General features: G+C 43.4%; 1 protein-coding gene across 1 annotated transcript in view; it reads left to right on the forward strand.

Annotated features, from left to right (window-relative positions):
• Window positions 1-21,982, forward strand: part of JADE1 (jade family PHD finger 1) — a 42,635-nt gene extending 20,653 nt beyond the window's left edge. Inside the window, exons 4-12 of the mRNA XM_034064471.1 lie at window positions 84-166; window positions 3,568-3,725; window positions 7,326-7,513; window positions 9,828-10,039; window positions 11,407-11,574; window positions 12,161-12,277; window positions 15,010-15,540; window positions 17,370-17,487; window positions 18,352-21,982. Of these exons, the coding sequence (XP_033920362.1) occupies window positions 84-166; window positions 3,568-3,725; window positions 7,326-7,513; window positions 9,828-10,039; window positions 11,407-11,574; window positions 12,161-12,277; window positions 15,010-15,540; window positions 17,370-17,487; window positions 18,352-19,250 (2,474 nt within the window). The 3' untranslated portion in view covers window positions 19,251-21,982. The remainder of the gene's footprint in view (window positions 1-83; window positions 167-3,567; window positions 3,726-7,325; window positions 7,514-9,827; window positions 10,040-11,406; window positions 11,575-12,160; window positions 12,278-15,009; window positions 15,541-17,369; window positions 17,488-18,351) is intronic.
• The last annotated feature ends 1,616 nt before the right edge of the window (window positions 21,983-23,598 follow it).

Raw genomic sequence — 23,598 nt, forward strand, 5'->3', positions numbered from 1 at the left:
GGTCTTCTTGGGTGAGTGGAGAGAGCAAAGGCTTTATTGATAGATGGCAGCAGTGTCTGCAAATGATCATTTCTGTATCCTAGGTCTGTCCACCTGGTCTCAGCATTCCAGATCTCGACGTCGGAGGACGTCGTGTTCCAGACATGAAGATCGGAAACCTTCTGAGGTATTTCTGGAATGTGATTTGCATGTTGTTACATTTATCAAATGCAGAGCCATATACATGTTCTGGTAATGGATCCATTGCTTCTGATTTACATTTGCTTTTCTTTCTGCTACATTTTAGCTGGCACCTTCCCCACACCCCCAACTTATTTTTTTTGGCCAGGAGATGAGGGAGTTCAGCTGTTGGCACAGCCACTGCCAGCACCAGTCTCTATCTGTGAATTCTGTTATAGTCTGACACTCGTTCAGCATGGCTGTGTAGTCTTTCTTCTAGTCTTTTAGGCATCGGGATTTATTTGTAGCTTGATACGTGAACAGTGAAAGTCAACATCAGGTGCATTTATTGCGTAGTTGGTATTGGGTCTTGGTATGTGATGTTCGTTAAACTGCTTGTCAGACTAGAAGTCTGCTTCCTGGCAGTTCTGACGTGTGTAGTGCTTTGAGGAACTCATGTTAAGGGAGATGCAAATCTTTGAACTTTCCAGGATGGATCAGCTGTTAGTAACATGTAAACGTGATCCAGTTCTTTGGAAGTATTCTTGGTGAATCTCCCTATCTTCAGGCAAATACTGCGTGGCAGACTGTAGAGGCTGCAAGGAAAGTACTAATGTTGGGAGATGGAATTTCTTCATTTAACATACTTGCCCAGTACATGTATTTCTGGTGCATTAGTAAGTGATTGATGTTGAGTGAAAACTTGCTTTATTAATCTCCTCAATGACAGTATGCCCAAGTCCCGGAGAAAAGTTTTCACATGAAGAATCCCTCTCATTGCTCAGTGTGAGTGACACCAGATACTGGTGGTTTCCAGTCTTCTTTTTTGATTGTTGGCCATTAAAGACCTGTTACTTAAGTTTTTCCTTTCTTGTTGGTGAATGTGGAGAGCCCCTGGTGACGGGCTTGCTTTCCTTAGTTACCTTTTGTACTTCCCTTAGAAGCAGCCCCTTACACACAGGTTTGAGAACTACCTCAGGAAGGGCCGTCCAGAAATCATTTGAGATAACTACAAACCTTGCTGTTGGTTTTTTATGAGCTCCTGTTTTCTCCCTGTTGCTGCATTTGTTGTCAGAATCTTTGCAGTTTTGTGCTGTTCTTTCTTGTCTTCTGAGCCTGGATGGACTTCTCATACACATCCCTTTAGCTCTGTTTCCCTGCCCTCCATTTGCATTGTCTCTGCTCACCGCAGCACACTGCTCTGATGAGAAGTGTGCTGGCAGGAAAGTGACACTTGCTAAACTCCCCGGGTGAAATCCTGCTCTCATTGAAGCTGGTGGCAGAATTCCATTGACTTCAGCGTGGCCAGAGTTTCACCCTTCAGCTTTGAAGTGTTCAGTGCTTCTGAGAGCCAGCACTTCTGTAAGCTCTGCTGTGCTCCAGGCAGTCTGATTGCATCAGAAATTAGAGCAGAAAGAATGGTGTCACGGGGCCACTGGCCTGGGAAGAAGTTTCTTGGCTGCCAGGTGCTGTGTTAGCTTGGCTCTGAGGGAGTTTAGTGACCAATTCATCCGAGAGCCTGAGTTTAGTTTGGCTCTCGGATAGACCAAGGTTTGTGACCCATTTTACATTTTTAGGCTTCTTTTTATGTGACGTCTCATTGCTTTAAATCAAACCACTTAGAAGTGCAGAATCCCCTGACCAGCTGTGTTTGTTTGTTTTGTGAGCCGGTTTACTTGTGGCTTGTTTTTTGTTTCTTGATAGCAGCCTCACAGGGCTCATAATTGGATTGTTTGAAACATTTCAGTATATTTCATTACCTGCATTCTCCCTTCTTATGGCAATATTATTCTTTATTATTGGCATTTTTTCTGAACATGTCAAGACAAATGTTAAGAAAAATGTCATGATTTTGTGCTATTTTTTGACAAAGCCAGAGTGGAAACAGAAACAGAGACAGAAGTGGAGTAGTATGTGTGTGACGGGAGGGAGAAGTGCCAAGATGTGCAGCACGATGAGGCAAATCACACTTTGAAATATCCTCAGAAGTGTAATTAACCATCAGTTTCACTGGTTCCCTCAAGTGCTTCCCGAAAATCATAGGGAATCTATTGAGGTTTCAGGTGTGTGACTGCTGTATGACAGAAATGGCTGTCCTGGGAGGCTGCCTCATCAATGCTCTGCATAGACTGGGCTCTTCCTCAGCCCTAGGCAGCTGCTGGCTGGAGCTAAGGTAGAACCATTGCTCTGGGACTGGGAGGTTATGTCCCTTTGCCCCACTCGCAGCCCAGTAAGAGAATTTAGGAGCAGTGCCCAGATCATCTGTCTCCTCCTGTGTAACTGTGCAGCGTGGGGCTGAGTGGATACAGAACCACAGAGTCTGCAGGGGAGCTTTCCTGTCTTCTTCTTGTCCTGGTGGTGCTTATTTTCTGGCAGCTGGTTGGCTTTTTCCTTTAAATATGGCATTGAGCAGTTAAAAATGAGTGGTTGTGGAGGTGAGGAGTGGTGAGAGCAGTTGTACTTCACAGCAGCCTTGCCTTGCAGCCAGAGCTGGATGTGGAGAGCTGGAAGATGCATAAACAAGTGCAGGCTTGTACTTCTGCTGCCTGTGATAGCACCCTTTGAGTTCTGCAGTGCTGGCAGGCAGTGGCTGACCAGGTTGAAGCTGCTACAGCAGTACCACAGCATGCCTGCTACAAGAATGAATCCCTTTTGATTTCATTCTGTGGCTTGTTGAAAACAGTATCACTGCTTGTTTATGGCTGCTAACCCAAAGGCTTCCAAACATCTTGCTCATTTTAGAGGTGGATGCATTTGCAAAGACAAAGTAAACTCACAGCTGTGATGCAGAGGTGTCTGCAGCTGATGGAACAACAGCACCTGTGCTGAATAATGGAGTTGCTCCCACGATTCCAGTTTGCATCTTATTTTATTTGTTTTTTTGGTTATTATTTTAAATACTTGCACAAAGAGTCATCTCCTTAGAATTTCCTCTTGTGGCTGGTTATGGTAGAGTCACACCTCGATTTCTACCACAGGGAATGTCTAGAATTGCTTTGGATTAGTCAGAACTCCAGTAATTAAGAAAAAACCCTCAAACCTTGGAGCAAAAATGAGTATTATTTGTGCTGCTGTTTTAAGTCTCAAAGCTCCTGCAGCTTTTATTGCAGAAGGGCAGAGGTGAAAGTGGATGTCAGCTTTTAGCATTATGCCTCCAGTGTAGGGGAAGTGCCAGGACTTGTAACGGAGTTAGCTGGAAGTCATTCTCTCACTATTTGCACCTTCAGCCACCCCTTTCCCTGCAATGAAGCTAAACTTCTGTTCTGCAGCGGGCTGGGTTAGTTCACTGGTGATACAGTGACCTTGTTGCACACTGTGCTCCATGGTTACCCTGCAGCTGTGAATCATAGAGTGTAAATATCAAATGTCGGTGTCTCTATTTTTCTCTCTTGGTCACTCTCTTTGCAGGTGTTCAGAACGGACCTGATCACTGCCATGAAGTTACATGACTCCTTCCAGCTGAACCCTGATGAATACTATGTGCTGGCAGACCCCTGGAGGCAGGAGTGGGAAAAGGGAGTTCAGGTGCCAGTTAGCCCAGGGACCATCCCAGAACCAGTAGCCAGGTATAGTTTGAAGGAATGTAAATGAATACACAAACATTTATACTAGCAGCTATATCTACATTGCCTTGGCTTCTTGAGCTGTATTCCACAGTGTCTAGCTAGAAAGATGTTGGTTCTCGGAGATGAAGAGCAACCTGCCTCAGCTTTTTGAATGATCAGAGAGGTCAAGAGTCAGGCTTGCTCTGCCTGTGTGTTAAAATGTGAATGTCAGAGGGTAATTTTTGGCACTGCATTAGGATGGAGTGTGATGACAGAACCTTAAAACAGAAGCTGTTTGTAAGTCCGGACTTGACCTCACTCAGCATTGCCAGGAGAGCCCTTGTCTAATGCTTCTTGTGTTTCGTTCCAAGCCATAGGTTCCTTTCAAGGAACAGCTAGACAGCCTGACTTAAGGGCTAGCAAAAACACAGCATTTATTCTGGTTTTATGTTATTTTTTTGGTTGTTTCATTTACTACCTTAGGAAATGGTTTGTTGTACAACATTTCAGCTGTTTTAAGAACCATCCAGATGTGCATGTAACTAAATACATTAATGTGAGATTTCCTAGCTCTTATCCAAGAAACCCTTGTTTTCCTTACTTTTTTGGTTATACTTGGATACTATTTTCTGCTTCAAATTAAACAGTTGTAAGGGCAGGAGTGTGCTGCAGCCTAGCTGTCTGTTTCATGCTTAGTTGGGATTGGAGCTGCAGAAAGTGGGAAGAACAAGGATTATAGCTATTTAATTCTAGTAGATCTGTTTGATTAAAGTCCAGGCTAGCCTTTAAGGTGTTACCAAATGACTCACCAGTGCTGGTGGAACCAGAACAGCCCAATCTCTTATACACAGCAAAAACTCATGGGTAATGCTACACTGCTTCTGCCGTCTTTAACCTTGGAGCAGGGGGACCACAAGAATGTTTAGCAGTTCTTGTGTTCTGTGCAGCAGCCTGCAGACCCCTGCACAGCCTCACTAGGTCTGTACAGTGAGGAACTTCACTGACACATCAGGTAGACCCTTTCCTTCCTTCTTCCTCCAAAGGACTGGAGGTGGAGGTCCAAGGAGAGCTTGAGAGTTTTCCTTATGCTGTGCAGTTTAGAACATGGGAGCATACTGTTTTCCTGCAGTGCTTGTAGCCTGCTCTACACTGACCTCAACCAGTCCCTACATAAATGCACACACACTGGACATGTGTGCTCAGATTGTTGTCTTCTCACTGCTTTCTCCTTCAGACATCTCCCAAGGCTGCAGGATGGCTGGGAGAGCTGTGGACTGTAGCAGAGGGAGACTGTCCATGGGATCCCCACCCTGTATCTTCCAGGGAAGTGAATTGGTGGCTGTATCAGATCCAGGTGCTCACTTAGAAGAGAGTTTTTTGCTGTCAGTGGCCAACAGAGATGTCGCTCCTAATTTAAGATATTAAAGGAAATGGGAAAGGTATCAGTACAGGAGGCATCACTGTTTCCTAGCTGCTTGTATGGTGCTGCTGGAGAGCACCTGCTGCTCAGAGTTGCTCTGTGACTGTCTTGTTTTCTCCCTCACAAAATACTCAAGAGAGCTCTGGGGTGGTGTTGCTGTAGAGCTGGAGCTGTTCTGTGCCTGACTGTGGGAGGGGAGGCAAATGTTCTGTAAATTGAACCAGCAATACTCAAACAGTAGCTGATGTAGAACAGAGGCAAAATACAGCAGAGGCAGCTGATGCCAGCAAGGTATGTAATGGTGAATTCAAGGTTTTGGCTGGTTAGAGCAGCAGGTGTAGGTTCAGAGGGGTGGTGAAAGGAGCAAGTCCATGTGGTGACTGTGTGTGAGCATGGTCAGGAGGATAACACAGTTGGATGGGGTTTGTCTGTATGTAGCAAGTGTTGCATTTTTTTACTTCTTTTGATCAGAAATAAAGAGGTGAACGTGGTGTGTTTTGAAGCCAAACTGCCTGTGCCACTAGAGTGGTATTTAAACAGCATGTGCAAGGTGCAGCCCAGAGGTTATGATATCTGGATGGGACGGTACTCAGAAAGGGATTTCTAGTACAGAAGATTCAGAGAGCAGTGCCCAGTGTCAAGTAAATTTGCTGTGAGCTGTAATAGTCTGTAATACTTTAATACTGTGCAGCATGACCAGGAACAGTTTGGGCAGTGCAGTTAGGCTGGCAAGGTCATTCCTATTTGTATGCTTCCACAGTTCCTTTCTGCACCTCAGAAGCCCCAAATTCAGCGTTTGGCTCCTGCCCACAGTTGCCACCATGTCAGATTGTTGTCTGAAATCAGCTAGATGAGGGGAAGATTTAGAGCTATGCAGGAGACGGAGGTAGGTGGAGGATTTACTGAGACTAAAGTGTGCAGATGAAGTAGTGGCAGATCAAGGTCTATCTGATAGGAGGAAGAGGCATTAACATGTTGGACCTGAAATGGGGGCAAAACAGGTTGGAAGCTGTGCTTGTTGTGGAGCTTAGGCCGTTCTGAGCAGAAAGTTGTGTGTACATGGAGTGGTGTCATCTCCTTGCTGGTAGCATTAGCGCACCAAAGATCGTCTGCACTGGTGCTGCAGGGGCAGTCACTTGGCAGCGTGGCCTGTCACTCCTGGAGGTACCAGCCTTACTTGGTGAAGTGGATTTGATCCAAACTGAATTTCAGTGTGTGCAGTTAACTAAGAGAAAGTGCAATGTCCTCCAGTGAGGGAGCTGTGCTGCAAGATGGAGTTACCTTACAGTTTGGAGGCAAGCCTACTGGTGGAACGACTGCTGTCCTTTGTGAACTGGGTGGTTTTGCCCCCAGTTCCTGGCTTTGCAGGGTTGTGGAATTGCAGGAATCTGACCTAGAACAAGTGATGTGTTGTAGGTACTTTACTGTTTCCTGAACCAATGCCTGTGGTCAAACAAAAATTCCATTGGCTTGCAGCTAAAATACACTTTCATGATTAGTTGTTGGCCAGCTGGAGCTTCCATAGCCTGAGAGAAAGTAGTTTCATCACTTCAGCACTTGACCCAGCATGGTGTTAGTGGATGTGAAAGAGGAAATGCAGACTGAGGATGCTTGGGTAAGTGGAGGTGAAGCTAGTGCAGGTTACTGATTCTCTGTGAAAAAGTCTTCTGAATTTCACAGGGATGGCAATTCCTTAGCTACACCTGCACACACACAGAGAAAACCCCTTCAGATGCAGCAGGACATACTACTTTTTTCCTTGAATTTTCATGATCTTGGGATTGTAGATTTCCAAACAGGTAATGTAGTTCAACAGATTGATTTAAGAAAGGCTGCAAACCAGAGTTTACATCTCTGTGTATGGCAGCTATCCCTACATGAATACAGTGTTCCCACTTTAGCTTTAAACAAGTGTGAATTTCAGGTAAGAGTAAGCACAACCCTGTCCTCTAATCTTTCCATTTTATTTAGATTTTTGGTAACGAATTTGGTTTCTAGACAACTCCAATTAACATCTTATAATATCACCAGTCCATTATGGAAGTGCACTATACTGTTGTCTCTTAGTGAGCATAATTGCTTAGGTGGTCAGGTGTGTGCTGATGGTGGTTAGTCACTTAAAGTGAGGCAGTGTGAGTTCTGTAGAAACAAGTGTCTCAGCATCCCAGCATACCTGACATCCTCTTGTCTGTCTGTTGTAGGATTGTGTCTGAGACAAAAGCCGTCACGTTTACACGACCCAGGAAGTACATTGTTTCGTCAGGGTCGGAGCCTCCGGAGCTGGGCTATGTTGACATTCGAACCTTAGCAGACAGCATGTGTCGCTATGATCTCAATGACGTGGACGTCGCGTGGTTGCAGCTTGCCAATGAAGAGTTCAAAGACATGGGTGAGCAATGAGTGATGGTGTTTTTATGTCCTTTATGTTTAAAGCTGGAGGGAGGGCAGCAGCAGGAAGAGATGGGGTAGCCACGGGAACCACGCCTGATGTGATTAAGCCATAAGGTACAGGCTTTTGTAACTGCTGAGCAGTATTTGTTTCGACCAGGCCAGAATCTGGCCACATGGTTGGATTTTTTTCTCTGCTGCTTTCTGTTTCACAAAGCAGTTCTCCCAGAGTTCCCGTTTGGCCATCAGGCTTCTTGGAGAGGACGTCAGACAGACTGGTCATTGTTTCCCCAGTTAGTCCTTCCCATTTACTTATTTATCTTTCTCTGCATCACATACCCGTATCATGTTTTTAGTTAGCCATGTGGAGTGCAAAGAAGGTGGACAAGGAGTCTGGGGAGGTCTGGAGAGCCTAATGCCATCCCAGTTGCACAGGGAACGAGACATTAAGGAACTTCTGTAGTGATTTATTGGAGGAACCTCCCAAACCTTACTGTGACTGTGGGCTCTGGTTAGGAAGCAGGAAGAGGTATTGCAGAGGGAGCAGCTCTTCCTTTTTCTGCAGGTTGACTTGTGGACTGGAAGGGACAAGGAAGCAGGGCAAGAACAGGAACGTTGGTGAAGCTGGGTTATCTGTCAGTGTTGTGGCAGTCCCCTACTCTAGGTTACAGAATGCTCATACGGGTGTTACCTGGCTGTAGCCCACATGTGGCATGGCAAACCACAAGCTGACCGTTTAGAACTCTAGAATTAAACCCACATATGACCCAGCCATGACCTGGTCTCTTACCCAAGCCTTTTTTGCAGATCTCAGGTCAGGCCTGCTCAGGTTTAGTGTTGGGCTTAAACAAGTCAAACCAGTTCATAAATCAAGAGTTCAAATTACTTTCCCAAGTGACCTTCAGGCAAACAGCACCAGCAAGTCCCTTAGCTTTCTTCAGTTGATGCCCATCAGTGTAGATAATCCCCTCTGTCCATCTCTCTTGCCAGAACCAGAGGAGGGCTGCCACGGTGTTACACTGGGGTGTGAGTGGGGAGGTGTGTGAAGCCCTGAAGTGGCCATTCTGCTTGCTTTCTCTTGCTGCCTTCCAGCTGCTCCGTGTGGGGAGTGTTGGAGGCATTGATCCCTGCTGCAGGGACTTACCTGCCAGTAGGGGAGGCTGGAAGTACTTCCATGTAGTGTTTGTCTTTGACCTGCAGGAGCTAGAGATGTTTTTAATTCTTCATTTTGTGGAATTTATGGCTCAGTTATTCACAGGGAAAGCTGAAAAGAGGATTTTCTTGTTAAAACACACATCGTAAGGTTGCCATCTTCTGTATGTCACAGGAAACATTAGGTATTAGACCAAAAGTGGGATATCCTAAGCCTGTGCTTCTTTGCAGTGATTTAACTATATGGGAATTCTTGTGCTAAACTGACTTTGCAAAAGGAAGATGACTGTTGGCAGTAGCATAGCTGTCCTGGTTTCACTGGGGCTTGTGCGGCATGATTGTGTGGGGAAGGTCAGCGCAGCACCAACCTGGAAGTATGGCCAGCTCATTGTCATGGCAAGTGAGACATGGAAGCCAGAGTGGGAAGCACTGTGCTCTTTTTGACATCTTTCTTTCTGCTTCTGTGATAGATACTTTTGAGGTCTGTAATGGTAATATAATTAACAAAGACGGATTACTATAATACAGTCAGTCTGCAGCTGTGGTGTCATGAATAATTTTCTGATGGATGTAGTTTGAAAAGACCAATTCCTAGATTAGGTGGTGTATTTATTGTCCCAGGTTTGATGTTGCATTTATTACAGGTGTGTTCTCACTTGTTAAATCCATTTACTGTCAGTTGGGGTTGCACTGTCTTGAGTTGGAAGTTATGAAAAAAACAACAGCTGTTGTTAGAAACTGTAAGTTTGCCATAAGTGTTGCAGCAGATTTTGTCAGTGATTTCCTCCCTCTGCCCTCATTGCTTTTGGTTCAAAACACTCTCAAATCCTTCACCAAGGAGTCAACATCGGGGTTGCAAAATTGAAGCCGAAGCCATAGACGGGGCTGTACCAGAAGGAAAAATGAGAGCAAGACCAGGAAGCCAAAATCAGTTTATGGAGATTTTCCCCAGGATTCTGAAAGATTGGTTTGGATATTGCACTTCTGTTAGGTTAATACGGCTATAAGACAGCTTTGACTTTGTTTTCCAGTTTCTCTAGTTTATGCTGGAATAGGCTGAGGTTGTCTAGGAATGAAATGTGCCTGCTTGGGGGTTGGCTGTATCTACTCAGCTGTTAAAGAAGCTGGAGCTGTGTGTTACCACTCTTTCCCCTGCTCCCCAGGGATGCCCGAGCTGGATGAGTACACGATGGAAAGGATCCTAGAGGAGTTTGAACTACGATGCTATGATAACATGAATCATGCTATTGAGACAGAAGAAGGACTTGGGATTGAATATGATGAAGATGTTGTCTGTGACGTCTGTCAGTCTCCAGATGGAGAAGATGGCAACGAAATGGTGTTTTGTGACAAATGCAATATCTGTGTGCACCAGGTATGCTGGCCAGGGCACTGTGGGGTGTGTAGTGGTGGTGACAGGAACTTTTCCAAACCATTAAAGATAACAGATTAGATTTTTTCCAGTGACATTGATCTGTTCAGTTGCACAGAGTTCATCATCAAGCGGCGGGGCTAATTCAGAAATTATGTAATAGATTAGAATTGTTACATGTAATTGTAGAAGTATCATGCTAAGGAGGTTAAAAGTAGTATTGTTTATGTGTGGAGGAGTTACAAGGTGAGGAGTTGCCTCTCCAGAACAGACGTGTCTTGTTACACATTCTCACCTAGTCACTTCTTGTCCTATATTCATATCCTCTCTGCACACTTCAGTAACTGAGGCTCAGCAGGAGGGAAAAAGGGGTTTCAGGCAATCAGTGGGGACAGAGGGAGGATTTATTATAGTAATTTTGATTTAATGGAGAACTTACAGAGCTGAGCTAATGAAGTGTTATTATGTGCCACCTTTTTGTGCCATTTAAAGTCTTCAATTTTAGCATATCTCTTTCTGTGGATGCTTCTTATTGTGCAGCAGGTGCTTTTCTGTCAGTCTGTCCTTCCTTCCTAGCTCTAAGAAGTTTGCTTTGCCATTCATTGTTTTGAAAACTGTGGTCTTGTGAGCAAGAGTGGCATTTTCATGTATGTGTTACTTAAATGCAGTTGTACTAATGATAAAGAAGTACGCCTCTGAAAGCCGTGAGGTACACATGGCTTCCTTGTGAGATATGCAGAGTGAGGTGGATGTTTTTAGACCTGTAGTGGTTCTCTTTCCTTAGTCTCTGATCGCATCAAATCTGAAACTTAAGAGGATTAAAACCGACAGTAACGTGGACACAGGTCACCCTAAAGGTGCAGCATCTGAAAGAATGGTATTAATTCGTTGTTGTTCTGTATTTTTCCCTCTGAATACAAAGTAAAACCTGATGCTCCCGAGTTACATTGAGTACTGCACAGCCAAGCTTCTCAGCTGGTGATTGTAGCCTTCTGAATTAGGTATAGCCCAATCCCTGTTACGTGAGTCATGGTGATACTGAACTCCATGGGAGCTGGCTTCTGGCAGGGCTGTCTTTTGGGAGTCCCCTTGCTGTTTGGGCTGGCAAACACGTTTTCTTCTTTTTCCCAGAAGACGTGGGCAGTGGGTTTTCCCTAACAGCTGGTTGTGACATCTGATCTTGCTGGGGAGTGAATGGGTAATGAGGTTGGCTAAGTGTTTGAAAGCATCCTGAGATCCTCCACAAGATGAAGTGTGTTTGTAGTGTCAGCAATCCCATAAAGACCTGTTCGAACTCTGGGAGAGGCCACATGTAAGCAGCTAAAAAGTAACAGAAGTTCACATTTTTCCCATGTTTTCTTTCCCCACAGGCATGCTATGGGATCCTGAAGGTGCCAGAAGGCAGCTGGTTGTGCAGGACCTGTGCACTTGGTGTTGAGCCCAAGTGTTTGCTGTGTCCTAAGAAGGGTGGAGCCATGAAGCCAACTCGAAGTGGCACCAAGTGGGTCCACGTTAGCTGTGCTCTATGGATTCCAGAGGTAGGTACCAATCCTATAGGAATGCTGTGCTGCTGGGATTCCAGGAGCGATATGTTATAAAAAGATAGCTCAGCTTCCTGTGTGTTGCTACAGTGAGCTTAACATACATATGATACTTCTCAGGAAGACAGTATAAAGGATTTTCAGTAAGGTGTACAGTCTGGCATGATGATGCATCATCTATAAAGAAATTACATTACCTTTGTCAACCAAAATTAGGTCTCAGAAAATGAGGCCTTTGTTGCTGGCAAATCTCCTTTAACAAGGACACAGAGTACTGCTTTATTGTGTGAAGGGAACATTAAAGGTGGATCGGGAAGGTTTGGATGTGGCAGTGAGAGCTCCTGTGGGTTTTCATCCTGCATGATAATTTCAGAATCGTGGGTTTCACCTTGAAACTATTTTGTTCATGCAGTGAGGAACTGCTGTTTTTAAAAAGGAATGGTAATTTATTTCCTTACCAGTTGAGGAACTTGGAACATGCTCATTTTGCACATGCATACAAGGAATTAGATTTCTTCGATAAATCGCTTTCCAGTTAGTAGTTTAATGGTTGCTCTGTGGTTTTGAACCTTTTTTCTTTAAGGTGAGCATTGGAAGCCCGGAAAAAATGGAGCCCATTACAAAGGTTTCTCACATTCCCAGCAGCAGATGGGCACTGGTGTGCAGCCTTTGCAATGAAAAAGTTGGAGCTTCTATACAGGTAATTTAATTGCACAGATATATCTGTGTGTTTTGTTTTGTCAGCTTTTAGTAGATACACAAAACTTGTATCTGCCGTAAACTTTGATTTCCTGTTTGCTACTATGGACTTAATTGTATAGAGGGCTGCCAACGTTAGCGTGTTTTTACTGTCTAGTCAGATTTGAATAATAATAGCCAGGTCATGTATCTGCTAGTCCCTGTTTAGTGATTTCTAAGACAAGGTGGGTATTTCAATGGGACTTGTGTGTAAAGCAGTTGGTTTCACACCAACAACTCCCATTCTTGTGCCATTGCCGGTTTGTCTCACTGCGTGCTTCTGAGCTTCTCTCTCCAGTTTCAGTTGCATTTGGGTTCAGCCTTTCTCACCATAGCCTGTGAACTGTGGCTGTTAAATGATTTGCACACGGGGATTTCAGACCAGGCAGTGTCAGTGCATGTGCATTTTTATATTCAGTTGTTGCCTGTAAAGCACTTGCATATCCTCTGCAGTGGAAGATCACTCAGAAATGTTAAATTATCATTTTAAGAACACTTTAAGAATCATTTTAGAATTAGATTGTGAAAGCATATTGCCAAGCCTCAGGTTTTTGAAAGAGGAGATACTAGGTTTCTTGAAACACAAGACAAAACTTTGATCTAGCTTATTCACTACCCAGATGATGGGAGAGCATGAAGACAGGTGACCCACTCTGAAGAAGTAGAGCTCTGTCTGTTGTGTTGTGGCTAGCCTTACATTGCAGGGTCTAGGATGGTCAGACCAGCATTAAGACACAAAAGTCCATTTCCTTTTTCCTCTCTGCTCTATTTGATTAGGTTACCAGCAAAAGCTGTAAACCAGCACTGCAGCAGTAGTTCCAGTGAAACCTATCAGTCCGTTCTCATTTAAGGAATGTATAAAATAGTAAATGTTAAGTAAATAAATCTGTCCAGAGCATATAAATATGCAATCATAATACCTCCTTGCAGAGCTGCCCCTTCCTCTTGGCCACTCTTACTTGGTGGAAGCTGTTTTGTAGATTCTGTGGGGTAACTCATGGTAGTTTAAGTTGAATGCTTGAGTGTTTACATACATCAGTGTGGTGCAGAGGGGGGTGTCCTTCCATATTTCTTCTGCCTTTCTAGTGCTGACACAGGACATGCAGACATGACAGCTGCCACTTCAGACAGCTCTGCATCTGGAATTACGGGGAAAGAGACAAAAAACTGCAGTTGTGCCTGACATCTTACAGCAATTGTGTAAATCTTTGGTATCGTTAAAGCTAGCAGTGAGAAATACATAGATTTGTGTTGTGAAATCTTAGACAGCAGAGAAGAATATTATACAGAGTGACTGCAATGGAAAGGAAATAGCATTAACTGGAGAAACTGGGGGAGATGGGATTTTTCAGAGATGTTGGGAGATAGGCACAGCAAACAGAAAAGCTGGCAGCTGGAGTGTGTGTGAGGCTGGGCATGGAGCATCCACAACAAGCTGGGAAAACTCTGTATTCTCCCAGATTCAGCAGATTTCCTTCTCATGAGACAGGCTTCCCCTGTTCTCTCAGTAAAACATCAGCCACACTAAGCTAATTATTCTGAATGGGAGCAGCTTGGAAACCGTGGCTGGAGTACTCACCTGGACTATGTGGTGTTCCAGCAGGGCTGTTTTTGCTCTGCTTGTTGGTAACAGGAAAGGGCAAAAGATGGGTTGGTATTTTTTAATTCCTTTTATATGTTGATTTTATTAAAGAATGTTCATTTGAAACTTCTGCAGTTTAAATTCTGCTGTACCTTTATATGCCATCTGGCTGCTGAGTGAACCTGAGCAGGAAAATCCAGCAGAGAGAGATATTTGGCTTCTTTACAAAGCACTGTATAAACATCCTCCTGCAGTGCATTTATTTCTCTTTAAGGTTAGATGACTTGGGTTAAGCATAGTTTTGTTTCCTCCTTATTAATAGCACCGATGTTCATTTCCACTCTAAATGCTCTTCACTGGAGGCTGAGGTGTGAGTTGATACAACTGCATATGGGCATATACATACACATATATATTTAAACCTTTCAGTTGTGGCTGGTGATAGCTATGACAGCAGTTTGCAAGAGGAAGTTACACATAAATGAAGTGCAAAATCAGCTGAACTAGTGCCCATCACACCATGATGGCTGGGCTCACAGGGAGGGAAGTAAAAGGACAGAAAATGGAATTTCCTGTTCCTCTCATGACCCAGGTGAAGCAGGCTGCAGTCAGTGAAATAGTGATTGACAGCAGTTTAATATTTGACATTATAAAATTGGGATAATGGGAAGAAAATTACCCTTGGTTGAGGCCTTTTGGGCAGCACAGGTCCCAGTGCTAGGAAAGACTTTTAATTAAAAGTATCAGACTGGTCTGGAGCCCCCAAGGTGTTTTCCCTCTCTCTTGCTGGCACAGCCAAAGTGGAATGATTTCCTTTGTGTAATGCTGCCTTACATGCATGGCCCAGTGCCCGTGAGAACACTCGTCTTGTGGATTTGCTGGTTATTGAATAGGGTGAGGGAGGGGTTAACCAGTTCTGTCCCACTGGGCCACTTTGTCCTTACCTAGCCTGAAAGCACAAAATCCTAAGCCTAATGAAAAGAGAGCAAGGAACTACACGCAGGTTAGAGGCACAGGGTTGTTCTTCCAAAGCATTCCTGGCTGCATGAATAGTTTTAGGCAGTGTGGCTTCTTATATTTGTATTTGATTAATTTCAATTTAATGTGTGCAGTGTTCGGTGAAGAACTGCAGAACAGCCTTTCATGTTACCTGTGCATTCGACCGTGGCTTGGAGATGAAGACCATCCTGGCAGAGAATGATGAGGTGAAGTTTAAGTCATACTGTCCCAAGCACAGTTCCAGCAAGAAAGTGGATGAGGAGACTTTCAGTGAAAGCCCAGGTCAGGAGAATGGGAATGGGATTCAGGACAGCTCTCTTCCCACCCACATTGACCCTTTCCACAGCATGGCTCAGAACCAGGAGGAGGCCCACAGGGTCAGCCACCGCAAACAGAAACTCCAGCAGCTGGAGGATGAGTTCTATACCTTTGTTGAGTCTGCGGAAGTGGCTAAAGTGCTGAGGCTGCCAGAGGAGTCAGTGGAATTCCTTTACCAGTACTGGAAGCTGAAGAGAAAAGCCAACTTCAACAAGCCTTTGATTACTCCAAAGAAGGATGAAGAGGACAATCTGGCCAAACGAGAACAGGATGTTCTATTCAGAAGACTGCAGCTCTTTACACACCTCCGGCAGGATCTAGAGCGGGTAAGGCACAGCACTGCCTGCACATGCACATTGCCCTTCATTAGCCAGGTTTCTAAATTACGCTTTCAGTTACTGCCCTGGCATGCAGGTACTTCATGTTGCATCCTCACGCAAAGTGGTATTGTCAGAGAAGACCATGAACACTAAATTTCTATGGAGCACAACAGTTACCCATTCCAAGCAGAGGAATTAGTTCAGAGGCCAGCAGGTCTTGGTAGTAGTACTCAGTCTCCCTATAAGTGCCGGATTGTTGTATTTCCATGTACCTGGAGCTTTTCTAGCCTTTAAGGGCTTTCTCTGCTCCTTTTGTCTGGTGCACAAGGAGAAAAAGATTTGCAGCAGATCTGTGTTCTCATTGACACAGCATAGCATTGACACATACAGACACTGGACTGTCTGTGTAGTAGTTTTGGGAGGCATGTGATACTTCAGTTTTGAACGTTTAAAGAGCAGTTTGGTGTTTTAAGTACACCTGATCTTGTAATAACCTGAATACCTTCCTCTTGGGGTTATTTAGGTTAACTAGTAGAGTTTAAGATCAGATCACTTTAACTTTAGAGAACACTTTTAAGATTAGTTTAAGTTTAGAGACAGAGTACTGAAATAATTCCAGCTTTTCATGTCTGTACAGTATGTGGCTCATGTAGGCCATGTACAGGACCTGGCTCAGGGGCTCATAACTCAGCCTCAGTAACCTGTGGGTGAACTGGAGCCTTTCTTCCAGAGTAATACCTAGCCTTTAAATCAGGACAGTGGGTGTTCACGTATCTACTGCATTCTTTGTAAAGCATCCCAGGGGTTAACTACTCTTCTAAGGAATCATTGCAATTTTACTTGGAAGTTTTTTATCTAGTTTCAACTAGAAATGGCCCATGACCCATACTAGAAATGGCCCATGACCCTTCTCTAGTTTGGTGAGATGCATCTCTTGTTTCTGCTGCATACTCAAGGTTTCTTTTCATGTTCTCTTTGATCAGCTAAATAAGTTGAGATTGTTACTATGTTCTCTGGATCTTAAATGGTTCTGTAGGTATACTTTCCATTTTTATGTGCCATGTCAAAACAGGATACACCATTCCAGTAATATTTTACTACTCCATTGTTCTTACTGATTTTAATTGAAGTTATCTTGGACATACAGAAAAAAAAGCCTAAGTTTTTTTCTCCTCTTCAAGATAATCAAGTTACCCAACTTTATGAGTGACATTTGTGACAGTGTCATCTATCTAGAAACAGTCTGAAATCATGTCAGCCACTTTATGGAAGAGGTACTTTGATGGACATGATTTGTTTGTTGTACAGCTGGGATCAAACAAGGCAAAGAACAAAAGGCCAGGGACTGTCTCAGAAAGGGGACCAGCCAGACAAACCCCTGCTCATTAAGATCCACAGAGTACTGACAGTTAAACATACTGGCTTTCATGGGACTGGAACCCTTAAACAGAGCAGGACCTCAGCACGCAAGGTCACACATACTCAGTGTCTCCTCCTCAGTGACTGCGAGACCAGCCTACAAGGCTGTAATCAGCAGGGCACCACACTGCTGCTGTACCAGGCTGTGTGAGGAGCCCTGGGAACACCTACATGGACCCCTCAGCAATTTCTTCCACTGGGAGAGAAGGGACTAATGAGCTCTAGGAGAATAAACTATCAATTAAATGGTATTTAAGACTCTTCTGTAGGAAATATGTTCAAGAAGGTTAAAACACAGGTACATTACTAACTTGTTTAAATGGTGCATAGTGTTTAAACTGAACTAAGTCAAAGAGCAGATTGACAATATTATAGAAATGCAATTCCTGTAAAACTCATAACTTGATGTCTTTTAGGTGCGTAATCTCACCTACATGGTGACCCGAAGGGAAAAAATCAAGAGATCTGTTTGCAAAGTTCAAGAACAGATATTTAATGTCTACGCAAAGCAGCTGGAACAAGAAAGAGTTTCAGGTATGCTTCCGTGTTGTCTTTTCCACCTAAGACCACAGGTACAAGCATTGAAGGGTTTGGCTACAGGCTAGTAGCTAATTTTGAAGGACAATCAGGACCTCATTTATTCTCATTAAGATCTTGTGTAGTCCACCATGCTTCAGCGGACTGGGAGAGATGTGGGTGAGTGGAGCTTTAATAGTGGGCACATTGCTATAGGAACTGGTAAGTCAGTGCTGTTGTCTAAGGGGCACTGAGTGGCTCATGGCTTCAGCTTTTGTCTGGTGTGATTCTTCAATGACTCTTTGTGACAGACAAGTCATGACTCTACATGACTTAGGTACCATATGGTACCTCCTAAGTCTGTGTTTTATTAGTGCCACTAAATTAGTGTTTAGCATGTGCTTCTTTGCATCACAGATGGCTATTAAATGAATTTTGAAAAGGTAGCACTCTGGTTTTAAAACAAGATGCAGTTTTTTTCTCATTGCCTGTTCTCAGAAAGATTAATATCCTCAAACTTAAGTGCATTAACTAGATTATCATTAAAGTATTCAGTAATAATGAATGAGATTTTAGGCAGAATCAATCAGATTCACTTGCTGGTTGTTTCCCTGCCCTGGAGTCTGTCTTAGTGGCTACAGTAGTGCTAAGATTTGTACTTGCTAGAAGTGTACTTGGATGTAGCACAGCTACATGAAAGCAAACTGTACCAGCGGTTACGTTGTGAAACAAAGACATAGCCATGTAACTGGCCGAATACCCATTGATTGTCAAAGAACACACAAGGTTCTGGGAAGAGCAGCATTAAAATACGTGTATGCAAAAGTGGTATTTACCCAGATGTGGAATTCCTTGACTTTAACTTACTTTGTTTACATGTAGGTGTGCCTTCCTCATTCTCCTCCATGGACAACACAGTGCTGTTCAACAGTCCATCTTTGGGCCCCAGTGCCCCTAAGATAGAGGATCTGAAATGGCATTCTGCATTCTTCAGGAAACAGATGGGCACGTCCCTAACTCATTCCTTGAAAAAATCACACAAGAGGGACAGAGTAAGGGAGAGCTCGGGGAATGACAGCAAAGCCATTCTGAGGCAGCCCAGCCAGAAGGAGGGCAGTGCAGTTCCAGGGAGCTTTCTACATTTTGACAAGACCTTTGCAGAAACACGGATAGCATCAGCACAGCAGAAAAATGGCATCGTTACACCAGACCACAGGAAAAACAGAGACAATCGTCCACAGTGCGAGGTGACCAAGGCAGAACTAAAAGAAAAGACTTCTAAACACAACCACAAACCACTGAGACCTTCAGAACTCTCTCAGAGGCAATCAGAAAATAAAAGGGCTGTGAACCACTCCAGTGGTAGGTCAGCACCTGGCATGCGGAGGGACGTAGTGCCTAAATGCAACGGGGGTCTTGTGAAAGTAAACTCTAATCAGACAGCAGCAGTTCAAGTGCCTACAACACCCACGAGCCCAGTGAAAAACTGGGGCGGATTCCGAATTCCAAAGAAGGGGGAAAGGCAACAGCAGGGCGAGAACCTAGAGGAGACTTGTCGCCAGAACTCCAGCTACCCCTACTTGGGCAGAGTTTCCCCGAAGGACAGAGCAAAAAGCAAGCTCAAGCCTGACAGTGAGAATGATGGGTATATCCCTGATGCTGAAATGAGTGACTCAGAGACTGAAGTGGCTGAAAAGAAGTGCCGGCAGCAGAGGCTCAGTCCAAACAACACTATCAGCAGAAGGACAGACATTATCAGGAGAAGCATCCTGGCATCCTGACTGGACACAGGGACACAGAGTCACTGCCTACAAGCCAACTCCACGTTATTTATTGGTTTGAAAGAGAATTCTTAGACCTAGCTATAGACTGATGATAACCTATTATTCCTGAGCTATATAAACATGTTTACATGCACTTAAAGCTGTTTTTTTCTCCCTCTCATTCTGTGAGAAGTTTGAATCTCCTTTATTTGCAACTATCCTGAGTAAGCAAAGGAATGATGTCACTACTAAGATGGGATTTGTGATGTACCCTAAAATAAGTCACAGAAACCTTTTAAAAGAGGCTATGGTGGGTAGGGGGCAGTAGGCTGCATTCATCCCTATTAGCTAAAAAGCACTGATAGAATTTTACTTCCTTCCCCTGCCTTCTGGAAAAGCACAAGCTCTTAATTTATAACTAGCGTGTACTGAATGGAAGATGGTTGTTTAACCATACTGCACTGCTAAGTGTCTCATTACAAGTGGTCACTTACCTTGGGCAGTGGTAGTCTTTCTCCTCTCTTTGCAGATGTTTCCTGTTGCATTCAGTTTCAGCAGAGGTGGCAGCTCAGGCCAGTCTGAAAGCTCCAGAGTTTACATACACATATACCTATGAGGTGACCAGATTTAACCATGTTGTTATGCTCGAGGAGGAGGAGGGGACTGGTCAGGGCTGCAGCTGTATTTTATACTGCAGCAGCTGGGAAAGACGCAGACTGAGCACGAGGACACTCTCAAAATGGCTCAGTTCTGAGAAGAGAAGTGGGGGGAAGCTTGTGGCTTACAGCACCCCGTGAAGTAACCCACCACCATTTAGTCAGTCACCTGCCTCTGTGAGTATGGTGACAACTCCAGAGAGAAATTTCAAAGGCACTAGTTGGTAGGATTTCCCAAAGTCCACTGCAGATGCACTAATGGTACGTACTGGGAAAGCCAGGCTTAGGACACTAAAGGGTTGCTTTAAAATGGACATGAATATATATTTTTAAATAGAATAAAATGGAAAGGCAATAAATTGTGATTAGCTCTTTACAGTCAAATGAAGAAAAACTATTTCATTCTATTCTGGACTAGATTTGATGGAAGAGGGATCTCGTATTCTGGTTGTATACTTTTTTAGTAATTGCAAATGGCAATAACTGGTAAGCTAGGAGCAATAATATGAACAGATCAGTAGGGTACTGTTGGGCCAAGTAGAGTGCACATCTAACAGTAGAGTGTTAGGAGCCTCCAAGTTTGGAATTCTGCATAGCTGTAAGTCAGGTATGTACTGGTGAAAAAGCTGAAGCAGCAGTGTGTTACACAAAGTCAGGCATAAAGAAACCCCTCCTTTCCTGCCCCCACCTCCTACTCCTAGTCTGCTCTTACATCCCCTCACTTTCTAGTGTTAGACTCTTGCCTCTTGAGTAGGGGACATTTAAAGCCCAGCAGAACTCTGCCATAAATGAGTCTTCCAGAGGATTCAATCAAACAAACAAACAAGGCTTATTAACACCCTATCTTGCTATGCAAGTTAATCACTTAATGAAGTATTTCAACTGAACATATCCTTATCAATAGTTTTACAACTCCAAAGTCTTACCCTATAGAGGGAGGAGGATTGTGCATAAGATAGTGTACTTTTAGAATAGATTGCTGTTCCCAAGAAGTTAACGTGAATGTCAGGACTTCCAGAGGTGAAGGTCAGGGCACTGGAGAATCTGAACTTACGGAGTTATTCTTGGGATGTGTTAAAAGTACTTAACTTGATCGACCATCACCAGATAGACAACAGGTGAATGCAGGTAGGTTCTGCTCAACATGCAGCAAGGTTTTCCAAACAGGCACTGTGCTTTTCTGTAATAACGAAGCTTGTAAAACCATATAGGAAATAGTTTGTTAAGCCATAGAAGGAGTCTAAAGTTTGATGCTTAAGTAAACATCTAAATTTTGATGCTTAAGTAAACATTTAACCTCACACCAGATTGAAGAAGTTACCTTGTTAATTTGCACTATGATGAATGCTAAGGTTGTGCAGAGTTGTGCCTTACCTGTTCTGCTCCCTGCTGTTTAGGTTAATAAGCTTTCTAACTTTTGAAGTTAAATTGAACCAAAACCTATACCAAAAACCTGTAGGACTGCAGGATGCTCAGCTCTGTAGGTTAGGTTTGTCCCCCATGCTTTGCTGTCAGCAGAGGAGGTGTCGGAAGTACAGCAGTGACAGTACAAACCTGCCCCACCTTTTATTGTGATAGAACCATTTGCTGCATTTCTGTTTTTATAAGCATTTCCTTCCCTTGTGCAGACTGACCAACAGATCTTTGACTATGATTGGTGTATTCTGTCCAGCTGTAGGTTAGTTGAACTTCTGTAAAGTTGCCTGGAATGCCATTTATTAGGCTGCAAACTCACACAGACCTAAATGAAGGGTTACCCGTGTTGTGTATAAATCTTAATTTCAGAGATTTGAGAAGATTTGTCATTACATTTGTAAAATCTTGTACAGAAGATTTTTCACTATGTGCCTAGCTTTGGTGTCCATTCAGCTGAAATTAAGTAAGAAAGGTGCATGAAGAGAAACAGATAGAAATAAAAAGTATATGTAGAGATGACTATTTTATATTACATGGCCCAATCTGTATTTATTTTCTCCCTTTTTTGAAGTATTTATAAAGACCTAGTTCAAGACAGCTGTTATTTTTTGTTAGAATATTCAGTAGACTTGTGCCTTTTTGTCTGTATGTGAATAAATGCTGTACATTTTTGCAGTATCCTTGCCCAGTGTTTTAGAATTCACAGCAGTTGTGTTTGAGGTTTTACATAAACAGTTCATGGCAATGATATGAAAAAGCTTTCATGGTTAAAGTTAGCATTTAATTTGGATTATTACAACTACTCAAATGCAAAGAAAGGTGGTGGGGTTGGGGCTTTTTGTTTGTTGGTTTGTTAGTTTTCTTTTCTTTTTTAGGAAAAGTTTTGTTACTAGCAACTGTTCTTGTTCTATCAACAGAAAATTATCTGATTTTTCCTTGAGATCCTCAAAGAGATGTTGCTTACCTCAAATAGTTTAGTTGTTGATGTCTGATGTCCTTCTAACATCCATCATCTTCATACGTATCTCACTGAACAGGAACCTGAAGTTTCTGACCTGGAGCTCTTCAGGATTAGTATGTTGAATGTACATTCACTCTATGAACTGCCTCTAATCAAGCAACACCGACAGAGTGTGTGCTGCTGCAGCATGACCTTGAGGAGACAAAGTATGAAGGGCTTCCTCTAAACTCAAGCACAGAACAGACTTGCAGCAGAACAAGTAAAGGGAAAGACTGCAAAGGCGTATGTAGCAATACATCCTGAAAAACAGCTGTGGGCAAGTCATTTTTCTCAGATATGTACTTGTATCATGTGCACTTACATTGCAGGCACTGCAAGTGGCACCCCTCAACACATTTCGTAGAATGAGGATTAAAGCATGACTCCATGAGGGGCTACTAGTACAAGCTTATCAAGGTGTGGATGAGTCTGAAAGACCTTCTTGCAGCTGCTGTATAGATACTGCTGACAGCAGCCTTTTTGAAAGGCACTACGCTGCTGGGGTGACACAAGTAAAGCTGGGTCAGGGCTGAGGACAGGCTCTGGTTTGACACAGGAAGGTACAAGGCATTTGGGAAGACCCAAAATGAAACTCGTATTAACCTTCAGTTTATCTCACCTGTCAGTTTATCATCTCACCTGTTCAACTGTTTCTCTTGAAAATTTTCTTAAAAATGCAAATGGCAAAAAGGGGTAGGTACTTACCTCCCTCTGTATCACAGACAGTTGATTAATGACAGTCTCACCACAATTGACATTTGGAGTTTCCAGACAACGTGTGCATGTTGCTTTGAAAAATCTTGTAAGTCTATAAGCAGAATTACAGGTTGCAGTCGATACAGGTACCAAACTGAGACAGCGCTAGGAAAGAAGTGTGTACAACTGCAGGATAAGGTAACTTTCTCTGTGGAAAGTAGAAATTCTTCTTGAGGTTGCATCTATTTTGCAGGCTGTACTGGAACAGCAGGTTTTCCAATTCTGACCTTCATGTGATGAACAACCTGGGTTTGTCCTCTAAAATGTGAATGGTGAAGATCCACTGTGACAGATGCATGTTTTGTTGGTCCAACAAAGCAGCTTTCCTGAAGCACTGGGTAAGCATTATCCACCAACTGAATCAGAAGTTACAAACCAGAATTACACTCTTCACATTCAAGAGGAAAGAACAAGAAACTACATTACTTCAAAATCAGCTCCTATCAAATGTTTATAATATACGCTGAAAGAGAAAACAGAGTTCAGCTCTCATTTTAAAATGTTATTTATGAAGTTTCTCAACTACCAAAGAAAAACC

Source organism: Melopsittacus undulatus, chromosome 7, assembly GCF_012275295.1.
Source record: "Melopsittacus undulatus isolate bMelUnd1 chromosome 7, bMelUnd1.mat.Z, whole genome shotgun sequence".
Lineage (NCBI taxonomy): Eukaryota > Metazoa > Chordata > Aves > Psittaciformes > Psittaculidae > Melopsittacus > Melopsittacus undulatus.